This window comes from Terrapene carolina, unplaced genomic scaffold (assembly GCF_002925995.2).
Source record: "Terrapene carolina triunguis isolate 2854851 unplaced genomic scaffold, T_m_triunguis-2.0 Scaffold66, whole genome shotgun sequence".
Taxonomy (NCBI): Eukaryota; Metazoa; Chordata; order Testudines; family Emydidae; genus Terrapene; species Terrapene triunguis.
The window spans coordinates 52,912,105-52,930,012 of record NW_020664417.1 but is presented as its reverse complement, the minus strand read 5'-3'; the positions used below and the strand labels follow the sequence as shown (position 1 = coordinate 52,930,012).

General features: G+C 38.7%; 1 protein-coding gene across 1 annotated transcript in view; it reads right to left on the bottom strand.

The window, feature by feature from the left end:
• Positions 1-499: 499 nt before the first annotated feature.
• The window catches only part of NMU (neuromedin U), a 33,053-nt gene continuing 15,644 nt past the window's right edge, over positions 500-17,908 (bottom strand). Inside the window, exons 5-9 of the mRNA XM_026647792.2 lie at positions 17,314-17,343; positions 17,158-17,208; positions 15,082-15,156; positions 2,788-2,841; positions 500-535 (exon numbers count right to left, since the gene is read on the bottom strand). Coding sequence (XP_026503577.1) covers positions 500-535; positions 2,788-2,841; positions 15,082-15,156; positions 17,158-17,208; positions 17,314-17,343 — 246 coding nt within the window. The remainder of the gene's footprint in view (positions 536-2,787; positions 2,842-15,081; positions 15,157-17,157; positions 17,209-17,313; positions 17,344-17,908) is intronic.

The window sequence follows — 17,908 nt, the reverse complement described above, 5'->3', positions numbered from 1 at the left end:
GTCTACACTAACCCCCCAATTCGAACTAAGGTACGCAACTTCAGCTATGTGAATAACGTAGCTGAAGTCAACGTACCTTAGTTCGAACTTACCGCGGTCCAGACGCAGCAGGCAGGCTCCCCCGTCGACTCCGCATACTCCTTGCGCCGAGCAGGATTACTGGAGTCGACGGCGAGCACTTCTGGGTTTGATTTATCCCGTCCAGACAAGACGCGACAAATCGAACCCAGAAGTTCGATTGCCTGCCGCCGAACCAGCGCGTAAGTATAGACAAGCCCTTAGAGATACTAAGCATCTGAAGCTCCCATTGACTTCAATTTGAGATGTGGATGCTCAGCAATTCTGAAAATCAGGCCATAGGGATCTCAAACTGGTTACCCTAAAGTGGTGGCACCCAAATTAGTGGACATTTTTTGAAGATGTGGACCTTGGTTTATTTGTATAAAGGAAGCAGGATTTGGATGTGCATCTTGATTAAAAATATGTAATAAATACCTTTTCAGCGGAAACCTGCTGATCTCCTTCCATTGCGTGGCTACAAAAACAACAAATATTTTGTAAGAAATTAACACTAAAACCATCCAGGGTTTAAAGAAGGTCCCAGAGTAATCCTGTATCAACTGCATTTTGCAAATCCCTTGAGTTATACCATATCTTTTACAAGATAATTTCTCAGTTAAAGTTAGGATGATGATCTTTAAAGATATACTGAAATGAACACTTGTCTATGCTTTTCAACTTCTGAAAACTGTTTATACAGCAAATTTACAACCGTTAAAAATGGAGGGCCAGACTGAGCCCAGTTCTGTTTGAGTTTGTAAAGGGGGAGGAGAAGAGGGCACAAGGAGCTCCTTTCCATTCTTTCCTCCCCTTTCCATTTTCACACAGCTCTCATCATGGTTATCCAGACCTTTGTTACCTCATGGCTAGATTATTGCAATGCACTGCAAATGGGACTAAACCTTTGCTATTTGTCTAGTATTACCAGTGCAGAATACACAGACCCACAACATATAGTACTTTACACCTGTGTTCTCTGATCAGTGATTGATCTGGGTTAACTGTAAGGTGTTGTTTTTGACCTTTAAAACCTTGAATGGTTTGGGTTTTATCTATTGGAGAGCCTACCAGGTCTTCCTCCTCATGCGTTACAGGTACAGTTCAGGTCCTGTAAGGCACTTGAGTTGAAAGTCCCCTATAAATGGAAAGGGGTTTGCAGCAGGGAATTGTCAATGAGGCATCATTGGCTTTGGAATTTGCTTCCCTACTTAGTCCTCTAGAATTTGAATTTGGTGGGTTTTTTATAGCGCTGGTGCCGCAACTACACAGCCACGTTAAAGCACGACCGCAGCAGCGCTTTAACGTTGCTAGTGAAGACATACAATTTAAGTCCTAATGGTACCACACTTGTGAATACACTAGGCCAAAGTCATGTGTAGTATATCAGAGTTGGCAGGGTCTCATTTACTTTACACTGCCCTGTTAATAGCTTTCTTGCTAAATCCTTTCCACCCTTCCACTGGTGTACATTTCACTAATTTTGCATACTCAATGAGGGGCTGATTCAGCTTCCATTAAAGTCAATGAAACAACGGCTATTGACTGTAACAGGAGCTGGTTCAGACCCAGAAAGACTACCTTTTATCTGACATGTAAAGTACACCACTGTTTATGTTACCCTTGAATTTTATTTGGCCTTTTCAGTTAATCATAACTCTCTAACTCCAAGTTTCATACTAGAGAAATGTAATATACAAAACATGTGTACCATTTGCCAGCCAGCTTCATACTTAAATAGAAAAAAAAATGTGAAGACTTTACCCAACAAAAGTCAGGAAAGTCGATATTAAGAAAGATTTGTCATCCTTAACTTAATCTATTATGTTAAGAAACAGAAAAAAGGCTTAACAGTTTAAGTTTAGGATGGACTAAGTGTATTTTGAGGAGGTATTTTTTACATCCACTTTGCTGAAGTGCAAATAACAAGACAAAATACAAGCAAAGTGGAAAATCAGGACTATTGTGTATCTTGTTGCAATACAAACTACTTGTGTATATATATCTCCTGGCACTGCGTGTATTATATGTAACATGTAGAAATACTATTTTGAATAAAGCTTTTATTTACCAGGTAGACAAGGATGACTTATGTCTGTCTCATGAGCTCTCAAGCCTTATTAGTTCAAGAATTATACACATGATAATTGATAGTTTATTAAGAAATAGCATGGGAACATATCAATTCAGCACACATTAAGATAGCATGCCAAAACTTCTTACTGTATTTTTGGTGGAAAAGTTTTAGAAAATCAGTTTTAGACACGATCTCAGAATATCCATTTTAGTAGATTAAAAACATTTTTCAACTGGTGTGTAGGAGAAAATGTTCCCATGTCAAGACACTGACACACACTTCTGTCAAGGGTAAATATTTACAATCCAATTACTATCTAATCTGAAAGTGCCTAGCTCTGACAACACCTATTGATTTTTATTTAATATTTCTTTTGCAGTAGCACCCAAAGGCCCTAGCCAGGCCCTGTTTTGCTAGTCACTGTACAAACACACATTCCCTGCCCTGAAGAATTTACCTATAGAGCTCAATAGAAGTAGCAAGTGCTAAGCACCTCTAAAAATGCTAAGTGTTTATAATGGGAATGCAGATAGATCCTTTACTATAATGAGTGCTGCAATGGAAACAAGCTCCCCTGGCTCTCACAGATGTTGAATACTGTACTTTTTGCAATCTAACAATTAGTTTGAAAAAGAAAAAAATAACAACCATACCCTGAACAAAAAGTAGCCCCTGCTTTGAATCCCTCCAGGTCCTTGAAGTTCCTCCTGAAACAACAATGCATTTCAAAACACACAAACTTGAATAACCCAACTGATAAAGAAAATTATCCAAATACAACAATACCCAGAACTCACCAAGGAAAAAATAAAATTCTATGCTATTTGTATTAATTTCATTTCAACATTGAGATGGAGAGAGAAGGTGTCTAGCAGTTTCCCTTTAATACATATGAAGCTGTTAGTATACATAACACAACCATTATACAGTACCACTGTATCCTCTGATCCCCTTATAGACATACTTTATGTATAATTCTCTCCTTAAACAATACAAGAGAACTCATCTTCAGAAATAATTTTGACAAGGAATAACCTTTTAACACTCGAGGGCCAAATTTTGTTTCCAGTTTTGACTCAGTTGAGTCAGAATTGTTTTAGAAATACACCAACATATCTGAGCAGAATTCGGCTTTGACTTTCCAAGTTGCATCACTCATATTTGTGACTGTGCTTGGGGATAGCTTGAGAATTCTCAGAATTCATGGGCTTAAGGACTCTCCTCCTTCCCACATCTAGCTGCAAAGAAAAGGAGAGTTGTGACCTTTGAACCTGTTCATGACCCACAAGTTGAGAACCAAAGATCTAATCAACTATATAGTAAGAAAGATTGGTGAATAAACAAATTCCATTTTGTCATATTAAGCCCAGTCCTGAAAACCCTCCAGACATGGAATTCCCTTTGGCTTCACTGAAAGTTCCGTGTATAGAGAACTTGTAGGTTTCATGACTCATGGGTCTGAAAATCGGGTCCGATTTATACGAGTGACCCTGCTCCAACCCTCCACTTGGTAGCCTACTGACATCTGCTTACCTAGGACCACAAAGCCCAGCTCCAGTTTGGAGGCTCTGCCTGATGTCCTATTGGCAGAGCCCTAGAACAGCTGATTGGCCCACTGACTCTTTTTAAGCCAGCAGCAGGAACAGGAAGCTGTCTGAACAATGGGGCTCCAGCTCCCCTGGCTTGACTTCCTGGCATTCCAACCTGGCTTGACTCCTGGCATCTGACTTGTGGTTCCTGACCTCCAGTTGTCTCCTGCCTCTGACTCCTTGACATCCTGACCCAGCCTGACTCTGACTCCCAGTTCTATCTCCAGTTTGTCTCCTGCTTCTGATCTCCTGACCTAGCCGACTCTTGACTTTTGTCTTGTGACTGTGGAATCCTACTCTGACCACTAGATCTGACTCACTACTAACTGGCCATGACAGGAGAACTAAGCCAAATATTTGTAGTGTCCATTTTGAAAGCCGATATTTCACAAAGATGTTTGTTGTTAACATTAATCCAATCAAAGTTCAAGACAAAATGGTTCAAACTTTATGCTTCCCACAACACCCTTAGATCTAGATTCATCCATTTATCATGAACTCTCTCAACCACCACTGGTATCTCCTCATTAACAACTGTCTCTTCATCAGGGTATTACAGATTACAATCAGAGTCAGAATTCTCCAATAGAAAACCATGTTTTGTTAGCTCCTAATGTCAGTAGAAGTCTATAACAGCACTTAGAGGATCCCTTTGATCAGGATGGCCTCATGCATCTCCAACCATAGGACTCCCCAAATCTCAGGAACCTCTCCAAGAAAGTAAATTGTACATAATTTTCAAGTCTTGTAAAGCATGGTAGGACCCTGTTTTACTTGTCTCAGGGTACACCATTATCACCATGGACCAGTTATGCTTTGACTTGTAGGGATTGCCTGTATGATTTTCTTTACATCATATGCTTCTTTCTAGAATTATATATATTTATAGCAAGTATAATAGTTTTTATTTGAAAAGACTAAAAGAACAGTGTTTAAAGTGGTTTCTCTGGTTTGCTTATATGTATATATATTATGTGAGGTGTGCTACCAGAATGCATGTTACACTAGATTTAGAGGAAAGAAATACTGAAAGATGGAAAGCTGTAAAATAATTAAATACATAGAAATACAATAGATACCAGTATCAAGTCACCTCTATTTCCCTCCTCCATCTTGTTTGAGAGGTACATTCTTTAAAGGGAGCAGCAGTCTATAAGTTGCTAGCAAATGGGGAAGGAGGAGAAAGATGCAATGGGGTAAATACAGTAGAGGGCCAATGAATGAAAGTGTTGTCACAGAACTTAGTGTAAATAAGTTTGCACTATTAATAGGTTCAGCAAGAGTACTAAGTTCTCAGGAGGAGGTGATACTATCAAACAGCAATAATTAAAATCGTAACTTGCAGAGAACAGATAAAACAACAATGATAAAATAATTAACAAAAAAGATCAAATAGTTGTTAAAGTGATGTGTACTTTACCACATAGTGCAGCCTGCATGAGTGCATCGTCTCTCAGCTTGAATATACAGAGTGGTTCTCTATAGGATTTTTCAGGAGTTTCTGCTTGACAGCTCCCATTTAAAATCAATGTTCACGGAGTCACAGATGCATGGACATTCAGCAGCATGGCTGTTTTTCTCATCAACTGGTTGTAGTTGATCAGATACATGCACTCAAAATAGGTATCCCAAGGCATCAGCGCACAACAGAGGAATGCAGCAAACAGGCCCATCCTATATGATGTTCTCCAACAACTCTGACTCCTGATCATAAATACAATAATTCCAAGCAACACTTCATTGTCACTTAACACCTGGATCTTGCTGTAGGATATATCTCTTTGCAATATGGTCCTTATTCAGAAGTTGACTGGGTTGTCCAGTGTTCATGTGTATTCTGCAGAAAAGGTCCTTTCAAATGTCTGTGTTCCCTGCCAGTCTAAGAGAGGATAACTTCTTAAAGTGTAGTATCCTCCATGGGAAATCTTTTGTTCTTGCATATTAATGAGTGTCCTTGAATAGAACAGTTGTGCTAAAGTAAATATTGAGGGACAAGGCCAAAAGAGAACTCAGTAGTATACCTCAGCTATGCTTCCCCAAGATGGTATGCACAATGTCATGATTTTCCTGAACTTTTCATAAAGTTTGCAGTAGACAATGCTGTTGCTACATCATCTTCCTTAATAGCATACCATTCTACTACACCTCAGGGCTATAATTTATATAATAAATTTCATAATATGCCTATTAAAGAAATCCAAAGTAACTGTACCTACAAGTACAAGTACAGATTCATCACACAGAGGCCTTGTTTACAAACAGAAATTGCACTAATTAAACTTCAATAGGTTTTAACCCAATTTCATGTAACTGGTGCAAACTCTTGTGTGGACACTTTTTCAGTTTATGAGTGGCTTATTTCAGTGTAGCTTAAACCTGTTTCAAATTGACTTAAGCTAAAGTAAAATAATGCCCTCTTAAACCAAACTATGTGTGTGCAAACAGGGTTTTGCACCAGTTTAGCTAAATCAGTTAAAAAAAAAAAAGAGTCACACTTTAGGGGCTTGTCCGTACAGAGCAGCAATACACACTGTGTGGTTGCGATTTTAAAAGTGCAGTAACATGTTGTGCATTAATTAGTCCATGTAGACCATGCTGGTGTGCACTAAAAGTTCTTTATTGCACTTTAAAATAGTACTGTTGCAAAGGTCTCAAAAGACCAGTATACTATAAAATAAATATAAATATAATATAATTAATATAATGATAACATTAAATGCTACAGTTCAACTCCACCACCACCACCACCCATCTTCCCTCAACAGAAAAGCTGCGCTGATATTTAATATAACCCAAGTATTAGACATCCTTTTCTGAAGCTATTTTGGTGGTGGCACCTCCTGGTTTTTGTTTCCGCTATGACCACATTCTTAGTCTTCTTTCCTAGAAATATCTAGTGTCCATAGTCCTCTGATTTTTTCTTAGAAATCATGGCAACATAGGTTGTAATAAGTGAAGATCTGATCAGAAGCTCCCAGTGAACTGAGAGCTTATGTAGTGTTCCAGACAGGAAAACGAGGTGGATAAAATCTCTCCAACGCCTCCTTTCTGCAGCATTTCCGTTTAAGAAAATGGACTATACTGTAAGTACAACACCTTCGCTACACGAGGTTTCCAATTCAACTCTTGTTCTGGTTTCTGAACTGAAATTGGCAGAATTGAAATTGCTCCATATCCTAAAATGCCCGTTGGAGGCAGGACCTTTTCCAGTGAGCACTGAGAAGTTAAAATAATTACTGCAAAGCAGAGCATACATAAGGAAAGAGAGTCTCATAGACTCATAGAACTGAAGGTGTAAGGAGCAGTTCTGGGCCCAGGTGACTGTCCTCCTGAACACTCCAGCTGGAGAAAGGAGCTTAAAAATGTAGCCAAACAACTGAGATGGGGGAATAGGACAGATCTGCCCAGAGAACTCCTGACCCATGCTGCCACAGAAGTCTCCGCTTGGGAGGAAGAGACTACCAGCTGAGACCCGCCGGGCTGAAGGTTCAGTTACCCTGATTTTTTCCTTTGATATTTTAAAATGGACTGTGAGGCTGGGGATGGTAGGAAGTGGCCCAGGCATTTCCTGGTTTCTGACATTGTTTGCCTCTCATAGGGCTCTGGGTCAGAGCCTAGTGGAGTGGGAGGGCCCAGCCCCCCTACCAAACATCCTTGCCATAAAGGGACATAAACCTTATTTCCTCTCCCAGGAGTAAAGATAGAGATACTGAAATCCTCATGGCAAGGTTGAGCTACCTACAGGGGCTAAGAGATAGACTGAGGGTCCTTCCCTGTCATTGGTAGGGTGACCATACGTCCCATTTTGGTGGGGACAGTCCCTTTTTAAAGCCCTGTCCCAGCGTCCTAACTCCCCCGCCCTCAAAAGTGGGCATTTGTCCCATTTGCTCTTGCTGACTTGATCAGTTGCCAAAAGAAAACAGGATAATTGCCCACTAGGGAATGCCACTGGTAATCCTATCACATTACCAATAAATAATTAAAATCAAAAGTCATTAAAAGTGGTATCACTTTGCATTTTTTGCCTTATGAATAATGTTTCAGAAAAATGCATGGCAAGTGATAAAATTCAATGTCCTCCTTTCTAAGAGACAGTAACACAATGGAGACCAAGTTAGAAAAGGACATCTGAATTGAAGGAGCAATGGCCTGTTAATGATCACACTTATACTACTTAACATTGGCTTAAGTAAGAGGAGAATCAAGCCCCAAGATTGACACACCATCCTCTCTCTCAGTGTCTGAACATGATATTTATACAATAACTATAGACAGAGCTTTAAAATGTTAAAATCCTCTGCTACAGGAAACCTAGAGTAGATGCAACCTGAGATTTACAGAGCTGTATCTAGTATCAGAGGGGTAGCCGTGTTAGTCTGAATCTGTAAAAAGCAACAAAGGGTCCTGTGGCACCTTTAAGACTAACAGAAGTATTGGGAGCATAAGCTTTCGTGGGTAAGAACCTCACTTCTTCAGATGCAACAGGACCCTCTGTTGCTTTTTACAGAGCTGTATCTGTAATTCCCAGGAAATAGTTACTGTGGAAGATCAAGTACAGCACTCTTGAAAGAGATATCTACAACATAGTTCACTGCTTTAAAATGTTAATATTATAGTCCCGCCAAGAGGAGAAATGCAATATCTTTTTCCAATTCATGAAGATCTATTATAGTTTTGTATAGCAGAGTTAGCATTTTAAGATACTTTTATAGCATGCTGAAGAAGTTACGGAATTTTACAAAACATGAAATCTTCTGCAGTTTTCTAGGAAGTACAGACTAAGTTATTTCTTGTTACATTTTTAAAATCTAACTTTATTGCCTAATATTAATTCTTGTTTTGGTTCTAGTTGTTAGCCCAGATTCCATTTGAATTCCATTATGCCACCTGAATCAGACATAATACATCTCTTTACTCCATTTTTCTGCTTCCCCCATCAATCTGATGATTTTACAGCATTTTTTTCCTTTTCTGTTTTGACACATTTCCAGAAATTTTCATTTGTAGTTCATGTTTCCAAACAACTGATGAAAAGACATTTAAAATAATCAGAATTCTCTTATATTAGGTGATTTATTACATATTGATAGCTTTCTCATCAGAGTGAACAATTTTTAAGAAGCAGGGAAAAGAGTCTTCCATATACTTTAAAAGGTCACTGCATTAGAATGATATCATACAAATTGTTTTTTATTTTTTTCTTGCTAGAAGGCAACTGACTATTAAAGTAGTTTTTGTACATCTTCAGTGTATCCTCTCTAGATCTCTTGGGGAAAAAGCAAATGGAGCTGATGTTCTCAGAGCCAAAATATCAAAGGGGCAAGGATATAAATACAAACATTTTATAAAAAGAGAGCAGCCTTTTCATAATGGGTGATAGAGTGTGCTTCCCTGTTGTCTGAATTCTTTGTCGTGACATATCTGTGAGTAGCAAAACTATGCAAAAACTGAAATGTATGATCCACAAACTGACAGCTTTATAAAGAAGAGAAACAGATATGTTCATAGATAATGCTGCATAAAGAATGAATATAAATGAATAGCATATTTCACCCCAAATGTAAGGCACTCATGCTTAATACTGCTATGAGTGTTTTGATGCATTAAGATACTTTGAGATACTTCTTTAAAAAAAAAAAAGGGGGGTGGGGAAGGGAATCTGTTTTTAAGCTCACTGTTCCCCAATCACTTCCTCCTCATTTTCAAGCCTCTCATGCAGAATCTACATCAGATGCTGAAAACAGAGTTGTTTCATTAGTAAGTCAGAAAGCTAGCCAGGAACAAGTTTATCAAAGGCATTTTTAAAGCTCCCCCTGGATGAAATATATTGTCTCTCCAAAGACCTAAAAACTCTGAAGAGGAATGTGCCCTCCAGAATGCAACTGACTGTTCCCAGTGGAGTCTATACAACTTTGATAAGGCCTCCAATTTTTGAATTTGTATTAAACGTCAAGGGAAAATGACAACTATGCATAGTTACAGTACAGTGTTCCAGTTAATCCACAGAAAAAGGAAATATGCTGACAAAAGTGTTTGAGATTTTATTTCCTGTCTGAACTGCATTTTTAATTATGATGATGTTTTCTAAAATGTGTATGTCTAAATATAGAGTGTAGCCATGGAGGTTTGACTGGCAGGAGAGGCTAGCCCTCCTGCCAGTTGTCTTGGATGGATATGTACTCAGGCAGCTAGCCTCCTCCCATGGGAAGCACACTCCCATGTATAGACATACCCTAAGTTATGCATGGCCTTCTAGGTCTCAGAAACTCTGAAAATGCCACAAATGCTGTCTGTGCATCAGAGATACATCCTGGGAAAAGGCCAGCTTGCTTTATAACGCCATAAAGAAAAAACTCCATCCAAGACAGTCCTGAAGTTGGGGAACTTGTGTTAATATATGCTGTCATAACTATAAAGGGAAGGGTAACAGCTCTCCTGTGTACAGTACTATAAAATCCCTCCTGGCCAGAGACTCCAAAATCCTTTTACCTGTAAAGGGTTAAGAAGCTCAGGTAACCTGGCTGACACCTGACCCAAAGGACCAATAAGGGGACAAGATATTTTCAAATCTTGGGGGGGGGGAAGGTTTTTGTTTGTGCTCTTTGTTTAGGGGGTTCACTCTTGGGACTGAGAGGGACCAGACATCAATCCAGGTTCTCCACATCTTTCTAAACAAGTCTCTCATATTTCAAACTTGTAAGTAAACAGCCAGGCAAGGCGTGTTAGTTTTCCTTTGTTTTCTCAACTTGTAAATGTACCTTTTACTAAAGTGTTTATCTCTGTTTGCTGTACTTTGAACCTGAGACTAGAGGGGGGTCCTCTGAGCTCTTTAAGTTTGATTACCCTGTAAAGTTATTTTCCATACTGATTTTACAGAGATGATTTTTACCTTTTTCTTTAATTAAAAGCCTTCTTTTTAAGAACCTGATTGATTTTTCCTTGTTTTAGATCCAAGGGGGTTGGATCTGTATTCACCAGGAGTTGGTGGAAGGAAGGAGGGGGGATGGTTAATTTCTCCTTGTTTTAAGATCCAAGGGGTTTGGATCTGTATTCACCAGGGAATTGGTGAAGGTCTCTCAAGGCTACCCAGGGAAGGGAATCAGCTTTGGGATGGTGGCAGCGGACCAGATCTAAGCTGGTAGTTAAGCTTAGAAGTTTTCATGCAGGCCCCCACATTTGTACCCTAAAGTTCAAAGTGGGGAAGCAGCCTTGACATATGCTCTTCCTATGATGGACCTAACCACATCAGCCACACCATCAGGGGCTCATTCACCTGTATATCTACCAATGTGATATATGGCATCATGTGCCAGCAATGCCCCTCTGCCATGTACATTGGCCAAACTGGACAGTCTCTACACAAAAGAATAAATGGACACAAATCAGACATCAAGAATTGTAACATTCAAAAACCAGTAGGAGAGCAATTCAATCTCCCCGGACACTCTATAACAGACTTAAAAGTGGCAATTCTTCAACAAAAAACCTTCAAAAACAGACTTCAACAGGAAACTGCAGAACTGGAATTAATTTGCAAACTGGACACCATCAAATTAGGCCTGAATAAAGACTGGGAGTGGATGGGTCACTACAAAACGTAATTTTCCCTCTGCTGATACTCACACCTTCTTATCAACTGTTGAGAATAGGCCATTTCTACCTTAATTGAATTGGCCTCATTAGCACTGACCCCCCCACTTGGTCAGGCAACTCCCATCTTTTCATGTGCTGTGATATATATACAGCTTACTGTATTTTTCACTCCATGCATCTGATAAAGTGGGTTTTAGTCCACGAAAGCCTATGCCCAAATAAATTTGTTAGTCTCTAAGGTGCCACAAGGACACCTCATTGTTTTTCCTGATACAGACTAACACGGCTACCACTCTGGAACCTGTCAAAATCTCTACAGTATATGAGTACGTGTTTATAGGTTTGGGATCTAAATTAGTAACAAAAATAATATGACAATGTGCCCAACAGAAACAATTTTACAACATTCCCAGAGGATATATACAGAGTTCAGAGATATGCAAGAATTAAAGGGCCTGATTCAGCAAGGTGCCGACTGCTGATGTGCTCAATTGGCTTTATTCGGATTTGAGATTTCCCAGTAACTTTCATGATAGAACCCATCTACACATTTGTGACAGGCTGAGCTGCCCCCTTAAGGATAGTGGCTCCTTTAAGAGTGCAGTCATGGACCACTACTTATTCCAGGGACCCCTTTAAGATTTTGAGATGTCTGATAGGCAAAGACCAAGGAGGCTTTGGGAGAGAGGAAATGGTTCCTGGAATAAGTAGTGTTTAGAAAGAATCCCATTACTGTCTCTTTAAGGTACCAGGAGCCTTGCAGAGTGGGTAGGGCAAAGTGCCTCACTCTCCCAGCCAATTGGGATGAGCTCTAGGAAAGGGACCAGCATATATACTGCATCCTGCCTCATAGCAAGGCAAGGACTGGCAGAAGAAGGCTGACCTGATGAACCCTCCAAAGTGGAGGGCTAATTAGGGGAAAGGATCCAGCTGAAGGAGAAGCTGACTAGGCTTTACTGCTGGCATAAGCCCCAGCTTGGAGGAAGAGAGTTGCGGCAACTCCTGTCTAAAGGAGGGAGATCTTGACAGCCATAAGGCAAGAGTCAAAGAAACTGCCTGAAACACAACCCCAGATCCTGAAGGAGGGAGATACCAATTGCTTTAAGATAAGAGAAAGAGAAACTGTTTGAACTACAGTACATCCCAGCTGCTGGCAGAGAAAGCACCTCTGTAGCTGGCTAAGAAGAAGGCATAAGGAGCCACAAGTCCAAGATGGGGACCTTGTAAAGACCTGGTAAAGGGCAAAGGTAGGAGCAGCAAAGGGACTGGAGGAAAAGTGTGTAGCTGTAAAACAAGATCCCTGGGCTGGATCCCAGAGGAGAGGGTGGGCCTGGGTTCGCCTACTTCTTCTCCAGACTAAGAGGGGAAGTACAGGCATCAGGAGTGAAAGAGGCTAAGAACTATGAGTCCCAGGCAGAGGCCAAGGACTGAGCTTAAAGGCCACTAGACTGAGTTTTCTTATATTTGGATGTTTCTGTTAAACCTGGAAGGGGAATAGATTGACAGGTGACCTGGCTGGAGGCTAAACCTTGGAAGCAACAGAAAATTGTGGAACCAGGACAGATAAACCCTAGACTGAATGAAAGAAACCCTTCAATACAGTGCCTTGAGATGGGGCAGGGTGAAAATGTGCACATGCATGCTCTGACAGTGAGTATGCCATAGCAATATTAATATCAGGAATATTTTTTAATGGTTCTGTTATTTCTATTAGAGTCCTATAAAACTTTTTAGTCTGCAAAACATCTAATGGATTAATTGTACTTCAAGTCTAAAAATAAGACACGGAATTAAGAGTTTTTTTGGGAAAATGTCCATAGCTTGATTCTCCTCTCACTTATACTTGTTTTACTCTAGTGTATACACCGTTGAGTTCAAAGGCATTACTCCCAATTTACACAAACGTAAGCAAGAGGAGACTCAGACTGTACAGACTGAGTAATATTTTGCTCTTATCTATTTATCTTGGATCAGTTTACACTAGCAATTTTTTTTAACAAGCTTATTAAAAATAGAGGCACAAAGCAAGAGAAGAATCTATATTCTCAAAGGCCATGTTTCTACAGCTTGGAAAAATAAGACTTTTGAGGCTCTGGGCAAAAATTAAAAAGAGGGAATTTTCTGATCTGTGTCTTAAATTAAGCCATATTTCTGTCTGTAATTACTAGGAAAATTCTTGATGTTACAAGTATTTAAGTCATAAATACATTTTAATAAGTAGATATTGTTCAGTCTTGTCAAAGAGGAAAAAAAAAAAAGAGCCCTTAGACAAAATTAAGCTACGGTATATGATAGCACAACACTTGGCTGAGATTTTAAAAACTGTATAAAACATCTAGATTCATTATACAGGATATGGCATCTGTTATTGTTCCTTTTTCAGGCATTACTTATTAAATGTATGTTATTTTAGTTCTCTTTTATAAATGTTAAACATCAATGGCGCATGAGTATTTTCCAGTAAATAGGACATTCAAAACCTCACTTAAATAGCATACTGATATGATGATGCACCTTGAAAAAAATGCTATGATCAAAAAATGCTATGAACCACTTAAATAGGATGTTTTCAGAAAGAGGTAATGAAACCACACAACGTAGGAGTGCAAGTGTGACACTGAGCAAGAAAGCAGGCTAAATGACCCAAATGCTGCCTTTAAAGACATATTATAAATGGTAATTAGGGCCATTCCTTATAAATAGCTAACGAAGCCATGTTAGATAGACTAGAGCTTTGAAATGCAGACTTGTATTGTTAGAAAATTAGTAGAAGATAGTGATCTTACTTGTCTGTGGTTACCTCTCTCTTGTTAGAGGTTAACATTGTAACAGATGGTTCCTCTTTGTTACTATATTCTATTGATTCAGAGATTAAAAGGGAATATTAACATTTAGATGAAACTTGAGTGTAATAATAAAATTGTCTATATTTCTCTTTGAAGTTTGTAGTAAAACATCTATGAACTGCTTATGAATGCAACCAATTACCTATGTATACATAAGAAATAGCAGGTTTTACTTCAAAGACACAATGCTTCCCCCAAGGAATGCCTGCTGTCAGAGATCTATAAAAGAACTAAGGCCTCAATCCTGTATCTCAGATCTGCTTAAGCTTGGTCAGGGGAAGCTTGAGTCACAAGACTGAGGTCTCCAGCTCCAGTCTAGATTACCCTGCTAATTCTCATGGAAGAATTTGAACAAACTCTATATATGGACCACCTATTTGGACTATAACCCGATGAACTGATTCTGGAAAGAACCTTTTGCAACTCAGCAGCTCACCATCTTTACTATGAAACTGACCTAAGAACTTTATTCATATCTGTATGTATAATCTTTTAATCACAATACTCTCTTTTCTTTTTAATCTTAGTTTAGTTAATAAGAATTGGCTGTAAGCAATTATATGGATAAGATCTGAAATATTCATTGACCTAGTGGGTAATGTGTCCGATTCCTTGGGATTGGTAGAACTTTATATATGATGGACAAGATTTTCAGTAATCCTCATCATATTTGACTTGGCTGCCTGGGTGGGAGCCCAAGGCTGGATTGCTTTAAGGGAACTGTATTTCTGGCTTCGGGGTAACCAGAGAGGTAATGTAGAAGCTGTTTTGTTGCTGCCTTAATGAATCTAATAGAATAACCACCAGTTTTGGGGATTGTCTGCCCCATTCTTTGCAGTTTGCCTGGACTGAGCATTCTCAGCGTGCCCCCCCAGGCACCAACGGTCACAGCAAGCATACATAGTTTAAAGTTACATACGTCTGCTTTGTATCTCTTCAGTCTTCTCTCATGAAGTTGGGGAACAAGTTGCAGCAAAGGATGCAGGACAGACGACTGAGAGGACATGAACACAGACACATGAGCAACAATGAAATCCTGGTCTTGTGATGCAAAGAATGTCTCTTATTATACTACTGGTTTATGGACAAAACATGCAAAACAAAGAACTGAAGATGTTAACTGATAGTTAACTTTTTGGGTACTCTGAATTTATACCTGAAAGATATAGCATATTTATTTAGTCCATGAATACATCTCCTAGAGTGGTAAAGTGAATCTTCTCTACTGTGTTCATTATAGGTTATTGTTTGTATATTGTTTTGTCAGGGGCAAGTCCCAATTCTGACTTCGATCAACCTATGTGAGTGCACGGCTAGCTCTGTGAATATAGTGAACTGTGCAGAGAACATTTTTGGGAAGCTTTCATTCTCCATTTCTGATTACTACTGTTTCTAAGATGATCTGCTATTGTAATAGACAGCTTCAAATTTCCTGGCACTCAAAGTTAATTTTGCTTTAAAATAGTTTGAATCACAGGAATAAAAGTGGTGTTCTATTAAAAAGTAACTTCTAGTAGTGTTCATGCCAGGATAGATATATATTTGAAGTAAAATCAGCAAATATGATGCAGGTCGCCCTATTAGCTTCAGGAAAGACAAATTAAGGCCAAGAGTCTGCAATTCACATGCTCAGGCACATTGATGTGCTTGCACTGATCCCTGTTGAGTTCAGTGGGGCTCCATGCAGGTGCAGCAATGTGCCCCTATGCAATGAATCAAAGGATCAAGGCCTCAGTATGGATTATTTATTACATAAGGAGTAAAATGTTCCGAGAAATAAAGCAAACTATAATTACCTGTATTCATTCAACTAATTTTTAAGCCCAAATTGATCCCCTTGTTTAAACAAGAGAACATGGTTCATAACATGGAAAAACAGTGCATATCTGATATTACTTTTATACAAAGTGCAACAAAAAGGTTGAATTACTATTGTAACAAAAGTTACAGCATATTTAATAGGCAAAATGACACTGTCATTTTCTTTTATTTGTAGGGTACAGAAACAGAGCAGGGGCTTAAAGAAAATAGCATTTCATGCAGTAGAAAAAACATCAAACCTAAACATGAGCGGCCGAAGTCCCAAAGCAGCTAGCAAAGTGCTATCACCAAACTCAGCTGCCTTGGGTCTATGCATGATAATCAACCAGGAAACATATTGACTATAGCTTTAACTGGAGGTTTAGAAAATAACTTGTACTGTGTTCTAGCAATGATGCAGTATATTCCCAATGGAAACATATAGCACAAGACAACAGTGAACATAAACATGACAGAATGATTACCAAAAAGGGAAAAGTCTGAATGTTACACTCTCAGAATGCAGTGATGCACAATGAAAGAGCATGATTGCACATAGAAAACAAATATCTATGTTATGTCTGCACTTTAAAAGCAAGAGCTGATCAAAATGTAGTTTATTTGTTGAGTGATGAGATTTTTTTAAAATATCAGAACATTAGGATATTTGATTTATTCTATTTTTTGTTTACTGTGAAATCCAAAATCTTAATTAGCATCTTATATTTTGCCTAAAATGCTGTATTAGATATATTTAATAGTTTTCAACATTTAAGGCCAGCCTCTCAACTAGTATAAATCAGCATAGCTCCATTGACTTTGGTGGAACAACACCAGTCAACACTAGCTGAGGATCAGGCACATGAGATCTTAATTTCAACATGTAATTATATTAGATATGCTGTTTATAAAATACCAGAAATGAACATGGTTTTATTTTTTCTAGGATAAACATGTGTCTTCTGACACCTTTCCTAGATTTTGAAGTTACAATGTTCAGACACAGGCACCATTCCTTGGACATTCCATTATTTTGTTTAAATGTACAGTATTAAGGATACTGTGTCAAACTCCACAAATTATTAACTTGATTTCCAGCTGGAGAGACTATCAAGACTACAGCTAAGAGGAATACTGTCTTGTTTTTAAGTACAAGCACACATTTGTTCACAAAAAGAGGAGTGGTGAAACTTACCATGATGTCTGAATTGCCTGAGTCATGAGTCTTAGAATAATGAAATAAGAACTGTTCAGAAAAAATTAAAAGTGGGATTTTACTAAAAGACAGGTTAATGGGTTATGGTTTTCTTGACAATATAAGTGTGACCAAAAATATGTGTGACAACCTTACCCTTTTAGTGTTGTCTTTTTCCTCTAAACTCTGTGGGAACAATAATTGGTATAGATGCTTTAATTTCTAAAACAAGCCAAGGTCAGTTTTAGTAACATTATAAACATCTTGGTACTTTCTTGGAACATTTTACTCTTTTAATAATCACATTATATTTCTTAAGTTGTCAAATTAACTGCTGCTTTCAAAAACTATTGCGTACTGATTGCTTTCCACCAGAAAACTTGACTAAATAAGTCATTTTTAGTCATTACATACATTTCTTTACAATCATTAACATGCTACTACTGGGCCACTTTCTTCTTTCCACTATTCAGAATAGGAGAACTTTATTGCTTTGACACTAATAGACTTAAAGGAGTTCATGTTTTAATGATTCAGCAAGGTGTGAGGCCCCATTCTCCAGTAAAAGTAAACTACCAATACAGGGAGGACAGGAGACTCCCCTCCCAGGTAACTGAAGGAAACTAGTTCATTCCTACACTGGAGGCTGTGTGGTTACTCTAACCCACAAGCTACAAAAGCTCCATAGACTGAGTATTCCAGAGGCGGAGAGAGATTGTTTCCCAAACATAGGGCTTGGTCTAAAGCTAAT